At 45.4% G+C, this 16,324-nt stretch overlaps 3 protein-coding genes across 3 annotated transcripts; 1 reads left to right on the plus strand and 2 right to left on the minus strand.

Moving 5' to 3' along the window:
- Positions 1–230: 230 nt before the first annotated feature.
- On the minus strand, positions 231–5,614 carry rnaset2l (ribonuclease T2, like). Its single transcript, XM_076735703.1, has 9 exons — positions 5,593–5,614; positions 5,118–5,331; positions 4,232–4,299; positions 3,998–4,055; positions 3,823–3,890; positions 3,374–3,487; positions 3,117–3,165; positions 2,894–2,968; positions 231–630 (listed from the first exon to the last, which is right to left on the minus strand). Exons 2-9 carry the CDS (start codon positions 5,307–5,309, stop codon positions 433–435), a joined length of 822 nt encoding a protein of 273 aa, XP_076591818.1. The 5' UTR covers positions 5,310–5,331; positions 5,593–5,614; the 3' UTR covers positions 231–432.
- Positions 5,615–6,540: 926 nt separating this feature from the next.
- Positions 6,541–11,124, plus strand: cox7a1 (cytochrome c oxidase subunit 7A1). Its single transcript, XM_076735440.1, has 4 exons — positions 6,541–6,602; positions 9,467–9,553; positions 10,166–10,250; positions 10,863–11,124. Exons 1-4 carry the CDS (start codon positions 6,588–6,590, stop codon positions 10,916–10,918), a joined length of 243 nt encoding a protein of 80 aa, XP_076591555.1. The 5' UTR covers positions 6,541–6,587; the 3' UTR covers positions 10,919–11,124.
- A 1,205-nt stretch (positions 11,125–12,329) lies between these two features.
- chp2 (calcineurin-like EF-hand protein 2) lies at positions 12,330–15,896 on the minus strand. The gene is made up of 7 exons (XM_076735586.1): positions 15,781–15,896; positions 14,492–14,564; positions 14,152–14,232; positions 13,665–13,777; positions 13,497–13,558; positions 12,871–12,993; positions 12,330–12,659 (listed from the first exon to the last, which is right to left on the minus strand). The coding sequence occupies exons 1-7, from the start codon at positions 15,845–15,847 to the stop codon at positions 12,606–12,608; spliced, it is 573 nt and encodes a 190-aa protein (XP_076591701.1). The 5' UTR covers positions 15,848–15,896; the 3' UTR covers positions 12,330–12,605.
- Between the last annotated feature and the right edge of the window lie 428 nt (positions 15,897–16,324).

A 16,324-nucleotide genomic window follows, 5' to 3' on the forward strand; every position in this document is an offset into this window, starting at 1 on the left:
AATCCACATGTGGTGCTGTAGTAGGACGGTGTGTGTGTGTGTGTTTTCATGGTGATGAGGGAATGTGTGTGTGGCTCGCTGATGTGTTTTAATGGAGCTCAGAGGAAGAAGGTCATCAAGCTGTGATAGGCAAACAGTATCTGTTAGCAGTTAGCGGTTAGCATTCACTGCTGGTCGTGGCCTTTGGGGGATTTGTTGGCAAGAAAAAAAAAATCTCAGACTCTTACTTTCAGTGTCTCGTTAAAAGTTTTAAAGGTCTTTAAACATCTTGAAATCGAAAGGAAGCAAACATTTAACAGCAGGTTTGAGTCCTTTAAATCTTTTTACACGTCAAGCTGTTACACTTTTGTTGATCCACCATTTTAGTCTTAAAGCCTCACGTTTGGAGTTCCTCCCTGAAAGCGATGAAGACGAGCTGCTGTGGAGGTGCTGTCACCCGCAGGGCCGCTGGGGCTGCTGGTGGTCTATGGGGTAGTAGTAGAAAGGCACCTGAGGAGGGCAGGGGTGCCCCGGGGAGGCCCTCCATCCTGGGCCAGACGCGGACGCCGGGTCCCTCTCTGTGTGGTGGTCACAGCCGACGGTTAGGTTACGAGACAGAGGGATCTTCACCTGAAACCACACCTCTCTGTCCTGAGGGGGGAGGAGGAGGAGGAGGAGGAGTGTCATCGTGTGATATATACAGACTTCATCACTTCACATTTAATAACAATCGAAGAAGAAGAAGTCTTCAGTGGAGGGAGATGACATTCAGCCACCGTCACGCCGCTGAAGAACAGCAAGAGGACAAACATCTCTAAAAACATCTGCAAGCTCAAAACTTCAAATTAAACCCAAAACCTGGAAGAAACAACAGACGAATTAAGAAAACATGTCGTTTAAGGGGGTGAGTCGGTGAAAACAGTCCTGAGGACGGCGGTGACACGAGCGCTGCTGTTTCTCATCACAGACGACTCACAGTAAAGTGGTTGCAGTTGTGCCACGTTGGCCACATGGAAGCAAGTGACGGCTCCTCAGGGTCGAGATTAAAAGCAGTCTGTCGTAAAACAAGACTCACGTGGCCTTTAAAGACCTCTGAAGCAGCTGATCTCAGCTTTAATCGTCAAGCTCTCTAATGTTCTCCCAGTGACGAGCTCCTCGTTCTGCACTCCGACTTTATCTGAAGTTAAGACGTTATTCCAGTCAGGTGAGAAGAATCTGATTGGCCATCAAAGGTACTGAAATTTGCTGTGCTACCAAAACAAATTCAAAATGGCTGACTTTCAATGACTTTCTGTTGGGTTTAGGCTTTTTTTTCCAAGTCTGAACATGATTCATGTGTGTAGGTGAAGCTAACTTCGAGGGCGACTTTGTTGAACTTTTGTACAAGACGCCATCGAGCCAACAACAACCTCCTGTTTTATGACAAAATTTTCCCTGCTGCCACGGCAATGTTGTTCTATGAGAACTCTTAGAAACTCTTCCTTGAGGTGGCTCTGGTCCACCTGCTCAGAGGAGTACCTCAAAGCGTTAAACATGTCTTTTTCTGTCGCCAGTAGGTGGCGCGAATCGTCAAAACCCACCGCCGATCAACGAAAACTCAAGCTTTTGACAGCTTTTCATCTCAAAGGTGTTAAAGTCGACTGAAGTCAAGCTTTTTTCTAAGTCTGGACTTCGACTGACCGAATTTGGTACATCTATTTGAAAAATACTGCAAGAGCTACTTGGTTGAAGTATTGTCGGGGGTCATATGGAGTTCTGTGACTTTCTGAGCACCTTTGAACCCTCAAAAATGGAGGAAACTTTCTTGTTTGCCAGTAGAAATATTGATTGTTGGTGGTGCTGGATTTGGATACAGAGCGCAAACATTTCACTGGAAGTCACTGCTGGACGTTTTGGACGGATTCACTTTAGATCTCATGATGTGCGACCAAATAAAACAGACCGGAGTCCCGACAGACGAAGCCTCGAGATGACGTATCAGTGACACTGTGAGATTTATGTTCTGTCAGAGGTTTGGGAAAGTTTCAACATGTCAGACCCTGTTTGGATGATCGACGAATGATTGAGCCTCCAGCCCCCTTTAAACCCAGCGTGGGGGTCTGAGAGCTGCTTCAGAGGGACGTTCTCACGCTCGGATCAGCTTCAGGCTTCCTGGTATTGATTAACGTGCGATCAGGAAGGAAAGCGGCTCCTTCGTTTGTGGTTAATCAGGTCCGTCGGTGATCGCCCGGTGTCCACGCCGTTCAACACGGCAGCACTAATCCGTCCTTTGACTGGGTTCGGTTTGATCGACCTGCTGTTTTGTGACCTCTGGGACGCTTCAGACACTTTTAGCTGCTCGTCATTCGCTCGTTTTCACAGCTGCAGATCAAAACTCTCGACTTCTTTAGGCCTGGACCGGCTGAAGGCTTTCATCTGGACGGAGTTATGTTATTAGAGCGGTTGGAAACACAGCGAGTGTTTCTAATTCTGTACATGTGACCCCACGTGTCACCAGTCAGCCAATCAGACGCCTCTGAAGAAACAATAAGCTGGTTGTGAGAAGATGAATTGGCAACAATACCAAACATTCTGTGGTTGCAGCTTCTCATGTGGATGTTTGCTGGTTTTCTTTGTGTTTTAGGACTGAATGTCTTTGAGCTCTGGACAAAGACTAAAGATGTCAACTCTGGAAACTTATCTGGTGTTTCATGTCCAGAAAGATTCATCTGGAAAATAATCGACTGATTGATCAGTAATAAAAGTTCGTAGGTGTCAAACGAGAACATCTTTCTTTACTAATATGTTGTTTGACCATGAAAGGTTGGAAAACTTGTCCAAGTTGACGTCTTCAAAGGCCACATTTTGGTCTTCAGCTCACTCGTATCGTCACTGATTGGACACGACTAACGCAGAGATGAAGACAGGATCTCACCTTGTCGTCTGTAACACACTGGATCTCGTGTCTGTCGCCCAGATGTGGAGCCAGGACCTGATGAACCTCCACCACCTACACAAACACAGCAGAGGCATTAAACCTAAAGCAGCTCCAGAGGGAGCAGACGCTCACAACCAGCTGAGACTGCAGACAAAAGCTCACTTTAAGGGTAAAGTTAAGGTGATTAGAGGTCCTCCTTGAACTCTCAGCGTGTGGTTACCTTGTAGAGTCGATCGCAGGACGGAGTGATGCCGGCGTCCTCCAGCAACCTGCAGAGACGACGCACAAAGCTTTAGTGAGAGAGTCGCCATCTTTTCTCTGCAGTGTTTGATTCATACACAAAAACCCACCAAGGACCAAAGCGTCCTGTCTCCAGAGAGCGATCGTGAAATGTGGTGACAGAGAGCCCAAAGTGACGCAAAGCTCCACAGCATTACAGACACATTCAGATCATTCAGGGGAGAAGTGCGAACTGACCTGTGGACGTCAAACCGTCCTCGTAGTTTGAGGCACATCTGGAAGTATCTCAGCGGAGAGTTCATCCCTTCCACACAGGCTGCACACGCTCCGTGTTTCTCCCACTCGTCTCTCCTGTTCCACACAAACGCACCAACACGCTCACGCTGAGACACCACAGCAACATGCTAATTATGCTAATAATGGTCTGAGGTAATCTAAAGTAAATGTCAGAGCTCAAAGCAGTGAAATTAAATGACTGTCTGTTCAGGCTGGTCCATCAACAAATCTCAAACCAACGACGTGTTCGACCATCTGTCAGCGCTTCCCGTCTCATTGGTTCTTCCTTAAAACAGCTGCTCACTGAGGCTTACATCAAACAAACAGGAGGAAGAAGTGAATTTGTTTGGGACTACTTTCAGTGGCGGATGAATCCACGTTTGGTGCTCTGATATTATAACGTTTCATACCAGAAGTGGAAGCTGGATTGTGATTTCAGTAAGGACGGCCAATGTTCGTTCAGCTCTACTTCCAGCTCCTGGAAGACACAACATCAGCCAATGAGCTCTCAGCCTCAGATACCGTCTGTCTCCAGATGTTGGACGTCTCAGGTAACAAGGTGAGCCGATCCTGACTGGGACTCACCTGGATGTCTGAGTGGAATATCGGCCAGCAGTTGCAGCAACCAAACACCCGCAAGGGCCTGCAGGCAGAGACACGAGATGAGTCCAGATCGAAACTTAGACCAGGTCCAGCAGGAGTCCGGTTCAGGAACTCTGAATGTGGCTCTGAATGACTCTGTGTCCTCTGTCCTCTGTCCTCACCTTTGCTGCTTTGTCTCGTGCTGAAGCTTGAAGGACCTGAATGTGTGACACTCACCACAGACCGTGGATCGTCCAGCTGTTGACACTCTGAGGGATCCGGCAGAGATCCTCTTCGTCCAAAGACTGCAGGAAGGAAACAAGGAAGGAGTCTGAATCTGCGTATCCTACCTCCTCACTTCCTTCCTTACGTCCTCCTTCACTGTACTTTTTCCTCCCTATATTGTTTTTTCCTTCCTTGTCCTTGTCTTTCCTTCTGCACCTCCTCCTTTCTTTTGCTATCCCTTCATTTCCTCCCCATCCACTCATTTCCTTGCTTACTTTGATTCCTCATCTGCTTCCTCCTTTACTTCACTACCTCTTCTTTCCTTCCTTACCTCAACCTTACCTCACCTACCTCCTTGTTTCCTTCTTTCCTTGTTTCTTCTAATGTAAATTTTGAATTTTTTGAACTTTGTTGTGTACATTTTTATTTCCTCTGTTCTTATTATATATTCTTATTATATTTCGTTTCTTAAAATGTCTTTCGCCTTATTTCCTTCTCTACCTCCTCATTTTCTTCACTACATCCTTATTTCCTTCTTCTTTCCAACCCCCTATGTCCTTATTTCCTCTTCACTCCCTTCTTTCCTTTTACTCCCTCACCCTCTCCTTCCAGACATCCTTATTTAATTTCTCTTCTTCTTTCCTTCACTACCTCTTCTTTCCTTATGTCCTCCTTTAGTTTCCTAAACCCTCTTTTCTTTTCAAACCTCCTCCTTTCCTCCACTATCTACCCTCCTTTTTCTACCCTCTCCTTTCCTTCCCTACCTCCTAATTTCTTTCCTGCTTCCTCTTTTCCTTCCTTACTCCCTCCTTTCTTGCTCCTCAGGAACTACTGCCTCCATCTTGTCAGCTGTTTTAACATGATTGATATTGATGATGATGATGATGATGAAGCTCACCTGACAGAACCCTCCAGGCCACTGCAGAGTGAACTGGAGGCATTTCCAGGAGCAGAGCTGCTTTCTCTCTGAGTCCTGGCAGCCATATTTGTAGTCCTCCCAGTGTCCCTCCTGTGTGGCGGCGTAGTCAGGAAGCTGCAGCAGAACCACAACCGCAGGACTCAGACTGAGCAGCAGGGCCGAGCACCACATCTCCACGGTGATCAGAGGTGAGCTGATCGAACAGCAAACAGAGATCAATCAATCAATCAATCAATCCATAAAATATCAACATGATGCACAAATAACTGTTCATGTTTTACACAGTGTTGGATTGTACTCGTGTACTTTCACTGCTGATACTGCAGTATTAGTGAATCTGTTCATCATGGCAGGCTTTTAAAAAAGTACGTAAATATTTAAAATGATCAAAAAGTTTCTAGTTTCTTTGAATCCGAACAGAAAAGTCAGACGAGCAGAGATCAGAGGAACTTACCGGAGAGATGCTGTCAGAGCGTCTGTGCAGCTCCTCAGCACAAAGAAGAAGTGAAAGAGAGTGTTTCTGCAGCACGTGTGTGTGTGTGTGTGTGTGTGTGTGTGTGTGTGTGTGTCTGTGTGTCTGTGTGTGTGTGTGCGCGCGTGCGTGTGTGTGAGCTCGGACACACCTGACAGGTGTCAGGCTCGTAGACAAAGGGGATTTTCCCACCACTCTGGACGTGATGTTTAACAGGAAGCTGATGTCGAATGTGTATTTGTAGTAGATTTACTGTGTGTCTGCCTGCCAGTGGTGCAAAATACTCTCACTCAAGTACTGTACTTGTGTATCATTTTGAAGTTCTGGTGCTTTGAGTACTTCCATTTTACGTGTCTTTGTACTCCATCACACTGATCAACAGCCGTGAGATCAAAGTTTCACATGCTGAACGCTCATTTATGAAGAACGATACATTAGAGATTCAGTACAGATTAAGTACTTCTACTTTTGGATACTTTGAATACATTTTGCTGTTAATACCAGTGGTAAGTAACTCAGACATTTACTTGTAGTGGAGTACTTCTGACGACTGTGTCGACTCTTCCTTCAGTCAGAGATCTGAATGATGTCTTTGTGTAAACTGTGATAAAAACAGATCAGGAGGTTTGCGGACGAGCATCAGAGTCGCCTCGTAGCTCGGCTCTGATCCGCCATGCGGACCCTTCAGAACCGCTTCCTGGAGTCAGTCCACCAGAAACACAACGAGCTCTCCAGAAACACAACGAGCTCTCATGAAGTGAAACGCTCGTGTTCCAGCAGCACTAATATGATCTGTTTGCTTCCCGTGTTGCCGAGCGCAGACAGTTTGGCCTCTGCAGCAGATCGTAGTTTGGCAGAGATTCAGAAACACTGATACTGTGAGTGTGTGCGTGTGTGTGTGAGTGTGTGTGTGTGTGTGTGTGTGTCCTTGCTCGACTCAGGCCAGACACAGCAGCTCGACACACGGCGCCTCAGACATGAACCACCTGCTGGTAACTACGACTCTTTTCTTTTCCGTCTCGTTGCTCAAACTCGTCTTTGCTCTCTGTTTGTTTGTCTGAAGCTTCTGGACTCGTCTCAGCTGATAAAAGGTAAGAGAGGAGCGACTGAGCGGCGACTTTGTGCGGGAGGCGCAGGGAGGCCTGACCTTTGCACCGCGACGAGGAGTCAAACGTTTGAGGCTCCTTTATTCTGCCTGTGGCTGCTGGGCCTCACGGTGCCGGACGGGTTCCACTCTATAAATACTGTCTGCAGCCGTGACGGTGACCTGAAGACAGAGGGACAGTGCAGCTCAGCACGTACACACACACACACACACACACACACACACACAGAAAGCTGATGAGTCTTATTATAGCTAACATGCTTCTCTCTGATGCAGATTTCTGTCTTTAAATAATATATGAACTAAGTTTTTTCACCTTTTCCTGCTTAAATTTTATCATCCAATCAACAGCTTTCTGGAAGCAAGCTTCCAACAGTCAGAGCCGCTGATTGGCCAGCTGTGCAGAAGAGACTCTGATTAGCAGGCTAACATTTATTGAGCAGACAGAAATCTCCAGGTTAATTTCACACTAAGAACGTTTCCCGTCGGCTTTTTGTCACAAAATGTAAACATCCGCGTTCGGCAGAGCTAACGCAGCTGACATCTGATTGGCCGGCCCGTTATCCTAGAGTCTGATTGGCTACCTGCTCGGTCAGAGGCCTCAGTTCAGACCTGCTGCTGGTGAACATCTTTGGGCTGCTTTTGGAGGAACAGTTTCTTTTGAGCTTTATTTCTATTGGTTTGCTGCCGCTCTGCTGTGTTGTGATTGGTCGGACTGTTGACCTTTTAAATACGCATTTTGAACACTGGGATGTCACGAGGACGCCGTAATGTTTGTAGTTAAAGAAGACAAACGGGAATAAATCACAAGTTTGTTGTGATAAGAACAGCAGAGGCTCTCTCTCATTGGTCGACAGCAGGCGCTCAGAGGAGAGCGAGCTCCTCCTCCCTCAAGGTCTCACAGACCACATGAGACCCCCCCCTCAGATCTGGTCCTAACTCAAACCAATGGCCGTGCCTGCAGAGGTGTCAGGTTCAGAGGCTGTGATTGGCTGTGGGGTGTGTCAGTCACAGCCACAGAGGCCCGACGTGACCTTGGTGAAAAGTCAGGCAGCTTTCTTAAAGCGACAGGCAGCTGCTGCAGGAGACGACAGCTGAACCGGTTCACCCTGAAAGGCCGACTGTCACTGGGCCAATCAGAGTTCAGCACCTGGAGCTTTGTTTGAGTCTGAGGTGAGGAAGAGTCCACAGGTGAGGAAGAGTCCACAGGTGACCTCACATGCTTCTGTGCCACAAACAAAAACATGAATCCTGTTTTCGCTGGTAAGAAGAAGTCTGAACCGAAACCTCCAGCGGATTCATGGAAACCTTCATTTCCTCTTTAAGCTGACTGAAAGCAGTTTGCTGTTGCAGGTTTGTAGAATATTGAATTTCTATGAGTCTCAAAAATCACCCAAATGTCTTGGTTCCACTGAAAAAGACAACTTTATTTAAAAGACTTTACATTCATTGATCATGATCTTCGTCGTCTTAACGCTGAGATATTTCCTGTTTCTGATCTTATTCGACTGTATATATACGTTACATGTACGTTTGGCGGGAAGCTCAGCTGTGCTCGTTAAAGCTCGTTAACGATGCCATCTCAAACAGATTCAAACGGCAGACGTGCGGCCATCTTGCGACAGCGTCCGACCCTCTGAGTCAGAGTTTAGAGACTGTCCTGAGAATAAGGACGAGCTCATTTCATGACAGTTCACAAGCTTGGCCTCTCCTCACATGTTTGAACAGTCTTTGTGCTTTGAACCTGGAGAAGATGATGATGATGATGATGATGATGATGATGATGATGATGATGATGTGGTGATACAGTGAGAGTCAGACTGGCCTCGGTTTCACTCCTGACTCTGATCACATCCTGTGTGGTGGAAAAAGGAACAGAGAGTTTTCAGGTTTTCAGTTTCCAGTCACCACAGTAACCAGTGAGGCTCCAGCTGGAACCAGTCTGGAAAACAGAACTGATAGAAGCTCACAGTCACTTTCCCGTGTTTCACCTGTCTCGCTTCAGCGTCACAGCGAGTCGTTCAACAGGCTGAACTATCAGATTTAACAGACTTCAGATCAGATCATTGAGCGACTTCAAAGACACCGAAAGCAAATCGTCAAACAGAAAATCAATCAGAGGAAATGTTGAAGGTTTGAAACCAGGAGGCCCAAATGAAAATGTAAATCACAGAGACAGTAAATAAACTTACTCTTCGTATTTTATTTTAATAAAATGATGATTCACTATGACACCCACATCACCCGAAAATGATGAACTATCAGTGATAATATGATTTATCTGGTCTGTTATTACCCCAAAGCAGAGCTAGTAAAGGTCATGGTGGGAAACTTGCAGAGGAAACATCACCAATATCAATAAAAGGAAGCCTAAAATGTGAGAAACCTGCAGAGGGTTTGCTTAAAGGTCCAGTGTGGAGGATTTAGTGACATCTAGTGGTGAAGTTTCAGAATGCAACCAGCTAAAAGCTCCTCGCCTCACCGCCCTTTACTTATGACCAGGAGATTACACACTGATGAAAACACAGCCATGAAGATTATATCAGCTTGTTGTCCTCGTTGAATGTCAGCTCCAGTATCAGCAGAGACGCCGAGTTTGGACGTGTGACCTTTAAGTCTTCACTGTTGGTAAACAGGAAGCTGCGACAGAGGTCTCCTGTCTGCACAGTTCGGGCGTCTCTAACCTGTCGCCTCTCCTCCGTCCTGCCGTTATTTTCTCTAATTGAGCTTCTTGTTTCTTTGTGTTTCCAGAAAGTTCCACTTCTGGCCAGACGTGCTTTCAGCAGCTCTGCCAGACAGCTGAAGAACAAGGTCCCCGAGGCCCAGAAGCACTTCCAGGTAACAGGACAGTACAGAACCTAACCCTAACCCTGAACCCTGAACCTAGACCTAGACCTAGATCTAAACCCAAACCCAAACCCTGAACCCTGAACCTTTCAGGTACAGAAGGAGTTTAAACTGTTAGACCTAAATAATTCAGCCATCAGTAAATTGTCCATCACACGTCCATTAACACAGCTCAGATTCTCCAGATTTCACCTCAGCAACAGGAAACATGAGGCCAGAAACAGTTTGAGGTCAGAACAAGAAACACAGGAGGACTCACAGAGGATCATCTAATGCAACCACTGAAACACGTCTATAAAAGGGTTTCTTCACCTCCTTCTGGACCAACGTCTCGGTCCAGCTCCAGCCTGGCAGAGACAGACTGACGGTTTAATAATGCACCTTCATGTCTGTAGCTTCGTTGTATGAAGACAGCAGCTGAGGGACATTTCTTCCCTGAGTTTGTCTTTCAGGCAGCACTTCCCATCAGACACAGAAAATATGTCATATACCTGCGTCAAAGCACCACTACACCTTCGGTTAGCATGCTGTGTTGAGCAGTATTAGCTCCATGCTAACGCATTAGCATACACAGCTTTCACAGTGTGGTTTCTATGGTTACAGGAGGACAACGGGTTGCCAGTCCACATCAAGGGAGGAACCAGCGATGTCCTGCTCTACCGGGCAACCATGACAATCAGTTTAGCAGGTAACATTCAGCAGTTTGATCTGAAGAGCTGCTAAAATAAAATGTCGAACATGTTCAAACAGGTTTGAGTCAACCTGATGATGAAAAGACGAAATACAACCCAGCACGTCCAGTTTGACTGGCAGATAGAGAGTTTTTAAGCGTCCATGTGACAAAGTTAAAGTACAGTCACATCAGGTCAACGAAGCCACCCTGCTGTCAGCACAGGAAAAGAAAAGGAAGTGACATCACAGCTCAGATGGGGGTGATGAATAAGTAACGTTCAGGGTGATAACGTGTGTCTGAGAGGGACGTTACAGTTTCAGCCGTCTGGCTCGTTGGATCATTAAACACCATCTGAAACCACTTCGGTGACCTTTCAGAACAAACTGCGTCGGTGGACGTGAGGACGTCTGCAGAGCGTAAACTCAACAAGCCAAAAACTGATTCCAAAAGGTCTGATGTTTCATGACAGATGTGTAGGATTGTTCTTTCATAGAAATACACACAAAAATGCTTTTAGTCTAAAAAGGTATTAACCTGAAGGATTCATTGTCGAGCTTCTAAACAGATGAACCAAAAGCAGCATCGAGAAGTGTCCTCTGATGTCTGTGACTCGTCTGTTCTCCACAGGAACCTGCTACTCGGTGTACTGGATGCTCGTTGCCTCAATGCCGAAGAAAGCTTAGAGAAGAACTGACGCCGGGCTCGGTCTAACGCATGGAGAACGACGCCCGGCTCCGTCCAGCACTAATGTTTGTTGGGTGAATTCTGTTTGATTCCTGTCACACTTTCAGTTTGGATGCAGGAGGGAAGGAGAGAGTCCTGCGATCTGTCACTCAAAGTAAAATTACGTGTGTGAAAAGTATTTTGATGAAAATAAAAAACAGGTCGGTTAAAGAAAACGTTTCGGCTGTAAAGTGCATTAATATTGTGTGTGTACGCTGTTGGATGACATGAAGCTGCGTCGTCACGTTTTATTTACCACAGAGGCATCAGGACGCTTTCACAATGCAGCGTTTCTCAGATAGGTGGTGCACACCTGGAGGAAGGTAGGATCCACCTGGAGCCTCTCGGTCAGACCCAGCATGTGCCTGCTGGTCCCACTGAGGGTATGTTTGATTTGAGACACTCAGTGTGCTCGCTGGGTGGTGCTTTAATGGATTTTTTAACAGATCACAAACAGGGGTTGAGATTTGGGGATCAAATGTGGGTTCTTGAACATCTTGATCTGGATTTTCTCCCCCATGCGCCTTCAAGACCCAAAGTCTGCAGGATTTCATCACCTGATTGATCTTCAGCCAAAGAGGAAGAGGAGGAGGTAGCTGAGAGAAATGAGCTCACATGTTTAGATGAAAACCTGCTGAGTTTCCGTCCTCGGGGCTCAAGATCTGCTCAAAGAGGAACGTCAACAACACAGAACAAATCCACGATGGACGTGGCTCCGATAGAAATTTATCTTTTATTATTCTTTGATTATTTCATATGAGAAAGAATTTAAATAAATGGGGATTTGTGTTTGAGAGGACGACTGAATGTTTCTCTAATCTTCTCCAGCTGTTACACTTCTGGCTGCCAGAGAAGACAAATATTCAGCAATGGCTCTGCCTGGTGGTTAAAAACAGGAATTACAACACTGTTTCTGTGACCATGTTTTCTAAGAATAAGAAGAATATGAATACATTAACTTTACATTCAACTTCTTCATCACCTTTCATGTACACTGCACGGCCAAAAGTATGTGGACACACCTGTATTTTGGGAAGCTTGGACTCCTGGATGAAACCCCACCCAACGCCTTTTGGATGAGCTGGAACGCCGACTGTCAACCAGGCTTTACGGCGCCGGCGTACTTCAACCAAAGAGCTTATCGGATGGTCGAACAGCGTCAGAAACGCCGCAGCTTGCTGACGTCGATATTTGAACCCCATTCTTGGACCTTGAGTCGCTGCAGCTAGTTGTTGGTTATCAGTAACAACCAGATCAGGAAGTGTCAAATGTTCCCAGATCAGGAAACACTCGACACTGAACTTTGTCCAGTTTCTAGTCTAAAGAAGGAAACTGCTGATTGACAAAGTAAAAAACACTGATACAAGATATGAGTTTAAAGGTATTTATTTAAGACTAAATGCACACAATCAGACAATGAAGAGCACAATTCCTCGTTGTAGGCGGTCGGTTCTCAAACTAAAAACCTTTTGAATGTTGGTTTTTCTTTGGTTAGACTGTCCTCGTCTCCCACACTGTCTCTGAAATCATCCATGTGGAGGCTGCAGACGGACATTTTCTCAGCGTTTCTTCTTTGTGAGCTTCATTTCGCAGGAAGTCACTGTTTCCGACCGTCGTGGGCAGGAAAAATGTTTGCAGGTTGTGTCTTTATCTCAGGAAGCGAATACTCATCTTGTGATCGATGTTCACTTTCTCCAGTGACTGAAAACAAAATAATAGTAATAATTTAAAATTTTAAGTCACTTTTCCATCGATACCCTCAGACATTTGGAGTGTCTCCTTCAGGATGTTCGTCATCCTTTTGGACATTTAATATTTAGAATTTATTTCAATGTTGAAAGATGTTTGAAGAGGTTTCATCAAAGAAATGTTGAAGAACACAAACAGCAACATTCCGAGTCGACCCTCTGACCTTTCGGAACTCGTCGAAGGAGATGGCGTCGTCTTTGTCCAGGTCGGCCTCCTGGATGGCTCGCTCGGCGATGCTCTGCAGCTGCTCCTCCGTCACCTGCATCCCCAGCATCGCCCGTAACACCTGTGATTTACAACTGATCAGTAATGTAGTTCAGATCCCTCAGACAGACATTTTTCTGTAGAATCTAGAAGCTTCATTTCCTCGTCCACAAACTTACTTGTGGTGCACCTCAAGGGTCCATCCTGGGCCCTGTTATTTTTATTTTTATTTACTTTGCTTGGTCACATAATCAGTAGAGATAATATATCACTTCATTTCTATGCAGATGATACATGATTATATGTTCCTGTCATTCCTTTTGATAGAACTAGTTTGGTTGCCCGAACAGATTGCTCTGAAGGACGTCTCCTATTGTTCTTCAGGGATGAGACTGATTGAGGACATGATTTCAATTTTCAGTTTCACCGTGACGTATTTTTGGGTTTTCAAACTGACAAACTTTTTGTTGAAGTCGTCCCTTTTTTGCACTGCAGGAACTCAATGTCGTGAAGTACTGATGTTCTGACACAAACCAAGTCATTCTGTGTTGATTCAGTGCAGAGACGAGTTAAAGAGCTACAGACCTGAAGAAGCTCCGCTCTGGAAATCTTTCCATCTCTGTCCTGATCATATAGCTGGAAAGCAACTGAACACACAGACAGACAGCTATTAAATCATTTTCTGAGAGGAGCTAAGTGCATCAGAGGTCTAGAAATGAAACGTTGAGGCATAACATGCCAAACTGGACCAACATTTGAGTTTCCTGGTGCTGCTGTTGGCCGGTTCCTTCTGGGTTCGGTTTGTTTCTGAAGGCCGGAAATGAGCCAGAATCCGAACGAAGGAGGTAAAGTCCACTGCTTCCTGTCTGGAGAGAGAGAGGAAAGGGAAATGTTTCCTGTTTCCTGTTCAAAGTAACTAACAAGACACAGGATAAAACATGAGCTGCTGTGAGAGAGTTGTGTTTGCCATATGAAGGAGTGAATCTGTGTTCATAACTGTCCTCCATCTGATCCGCTCTGTTCATTCCTGCTTCAGACAGCTTTGTGATTTAGAACCAACACAAATAACATTGTGATGGTTTACATGACTGAACCCAAAGCTGCCGGACTGCAGAAGAAGTCAGTCAGTGTGTATGTGAAGTAACTGTTTCTGTGACGTCGTTAAAGGTCTGAAACTGAATAAAACAGCATTACGGTTCTTTAATTTTCTAAAAGCAGGAGGATTCGCAGGCTGCTGTACCCCGGAGAGAAAAAGCTGCCGATGATTCTGTCTCCGATGGGGTTCAGGGCCAGTTCCCGAAGTTCTCCGAAGTCCTGAGGCCTGAGACGCAGACAGAGAGCTTTTAGTACGCTAACGCCACGAAGCCGCCGCTGACATTAAAACAACTGATGTCAGTTTAACGTCATCCAGCAGCATCATAAACTAATGTTGAGCTGAATCAACGGCTCTTTAAAACAGAACATCAAAACCTTCATGAAGGAAGAATTCATCAACACAACCACCAGAAAAACTGTTAGCATCGTACTTCCTCTGTTCATTTTGTCTCAGTTTGTGGTTTATCAGAGAAGCTGGGACCCACCTGAGCTGTCCACTCTTGTCTTTGTCCAGAAAGTCAAACCTCTCGTAGAGACGAAGGATGGTGGCAGCGGAGACTGGAGCACAGAGAACGTTTGATTGGTTACAGACGCAAACAGCACAGAGGGTCAGCCTCTCCTTCAGCCAGTCAAAACAGAGCTTTCAGAGTGTCCTTGAATGCAACATCAGTCCCTGCTGACATCTGGCTGCATTACAACACTTCAGTAAATGAAGAGGTTAACTGACTTCCTGTCTGTAGCTCTCAGCTTCAAGCTCATTGGTTCCCACTGAAGATGGAAGCTTTAAAATAGCTCATTAATGTCTAGTTTCATGTTTAAAGGGTCCTCAAACAGCTGTTTGCTGTAGTTTTTATGAGGACGTAGAGCATTTGTCGGGGACTATCTGTTGCTCCGCTGAGACGAACAGTCGCTCCTCAACGAAGCAGCACGATGAAGGTTTGGACGACCTCCAGAGTCTTTATCAGCGAGGACAGTTCAGGGTGTCCACACTCAGACTGAGATAAACAGCAGGTGAAACGCAACTGATGAGTTTAACAACACCCACTGTGCTGCTCACACACACACACACACACACACACACACACACACACACACACACACACACACACACACACACACACACACACACACACAGTTAGCTTCATGCTAACAGCTGAAGATGTTCAAACTTGTCGTTGTGTGTCAACATGTTAATTTGTTTTAGTACTAATACTGTAAGAAATGGTTCAAATATATTCATACTTACATTCTCTTATCTTTTTATTTTTTAATACTCTTTTCCTTATTTTGGCTGTATGTTAAAAATAAACTTCACAGGGATACAGATTGTAGAGAAAATAACACTTAAGTGCTAAATACAGACATTATTTAATTGTCCAAAATTCTAACTGAATATCATCAGAAATATTAAAATATGAATGATAGAAACACATTTATGAAAAATAAATTATCTATTCAGGTTCAGGAACATTCAGGCAAATTAAATTATAGTAATTTTACAGAAAGGTAAAGTTATTTTCAGCTGTGTCTAAAAAATGAGTTCATAGAAAAGCCTGGTTTAAAGGTTATGAATCTGTATGAAGCATCGATAACAGACTGATCTGCTCAGGACGTTAACAGTAAACAGAGGCTTTATGACACACTGTAAAAAGTGTTTGTGAGTAATCAGCTTCCAGTGAATATACGTCTGCTGACGTTAATCTCTTCCAGGTTTCCTCAAAGTGTCTCAGAAGCAGCAGAAACAGCAGCTGAAGGTAAAAACGTGTGAACTCACATCCAGTTTCCTGCATGAGCTGCTGGCCGTTCGGGACGTCGTTCATGCTGGAGCTGCTGGAGCCCATCCTGCTGCCACAGCACTGACCTGGAGTCAGTCTGCCCGTCGTCTGCAGCTTCAGCCCGCCTGCGTCTGTCTGTCTGCGGTCTGTCCACCACACACAGGCTGCTCAGCCAATCACTGCTCGCCTAACAGCACGCACCGACCAATGAGCATCCTCGCCTGCTGACCGGCTCACACACTGCAGGTCGACGACATGAAGCTGACAGAGCTGACAAACCGTCACTGTAACTGAAGTAAAAGTAGAAATATCACAATGTAAAAATACTCCCACAGAAGTATCACCAGCAGCACGTACTGAAAGTATCAGCAGTAAAAGTACTCACTGTGTAAACCACTCCTTTCAGTTTTCACTCACGAAGTCTTCAGAATCCCTTTTCTCTTAGTTTTTCCCACGTTAATGTGATGTCACAGCTGCAAAGACAGGGATGAAAGTTCATTAATCTGATGTCGCTGATCTGGGTGCAGCGACGCAGGTGGAGAA

This window comes from Chaetodon auriga, chromosome 7 (assembly GCF_051107435.1).
Source record: "Chaetodon auriga isolate fChaAug3 chromosome 7, fChaAug3.hap1, whole genome shotgun sequence".
NCBI classification, from domain to species: domain Eukaryota; kingdom Metazoa; phylum Chordata; class Actinopteri; order Chaetodontiformes; family Chaetodontidae; genus Chaetodon; species Chaetodon auriga.

Excerpts from the sequence above, each read along its gene's own strand:
- rnaset2l (XM_076735703.1), bottom strand. The coding sequence starts at position 5,309 with ATGTGGTGCTCGGCCCTGCTGCTCAGTCTGAGTCCTGCGGTTGTGGTT. Across the intron at positions 2,969-3,116 it reads CCTGCGATCGACTCTACAAG|GTGGTGGAGGTTCATCAGGT; the intron begins GTAACCACACGC and ends GTGTTTGTGTAG. Across the intron at positions 631-2,893 it reads AGTGTGTTACAGACGACAAG|GACAGAGAGGTGTGGTTTCA; the intron begins GTGAGATCCTGT and ends CTCCCCCCTCAG.
- cox7a1 (XM_076735440.1), top strand. Across the intron at positions 9,554-10,165 it reads AGGCCCAGAAGCACTTCCAG|GAGGACAACGGGTTGCCAGT; the intron begins GTAACAGGACAG and ends CTATGGTTACAG. Across the intron at positions 10,251-10,862 it reads CATGACAATCAGTTTAGCAG|GAACCTGCTACTCGGTGTAC; the intron begins GTAACATTCAGC and ends TGTTCTCCACAG.
- chp2 (XM_076735586.1), bottom strand. The coding sequence starts at position 15,847 with ATGGGCTCCAGCAGCTCCAGCATGAACGACGTCCCGAACGGCCAGCAG. Across the intron at positions 14,565-15,780 it reads GCTCATGCAGGAAACTGGAT|TCTCCGCTGCCACCATCCTT; the intron begins GTGAGTTCACAC and ends TCTGTGCTCCAG. Across the intron at positions 13,559-13,664 it reads CAGCACCAGGAAACTCAAAT|TTGCTTTCCAGCTATATGAT; the intron begins GTTGGTCCAGTT and ends CTGTGTGTTCAG.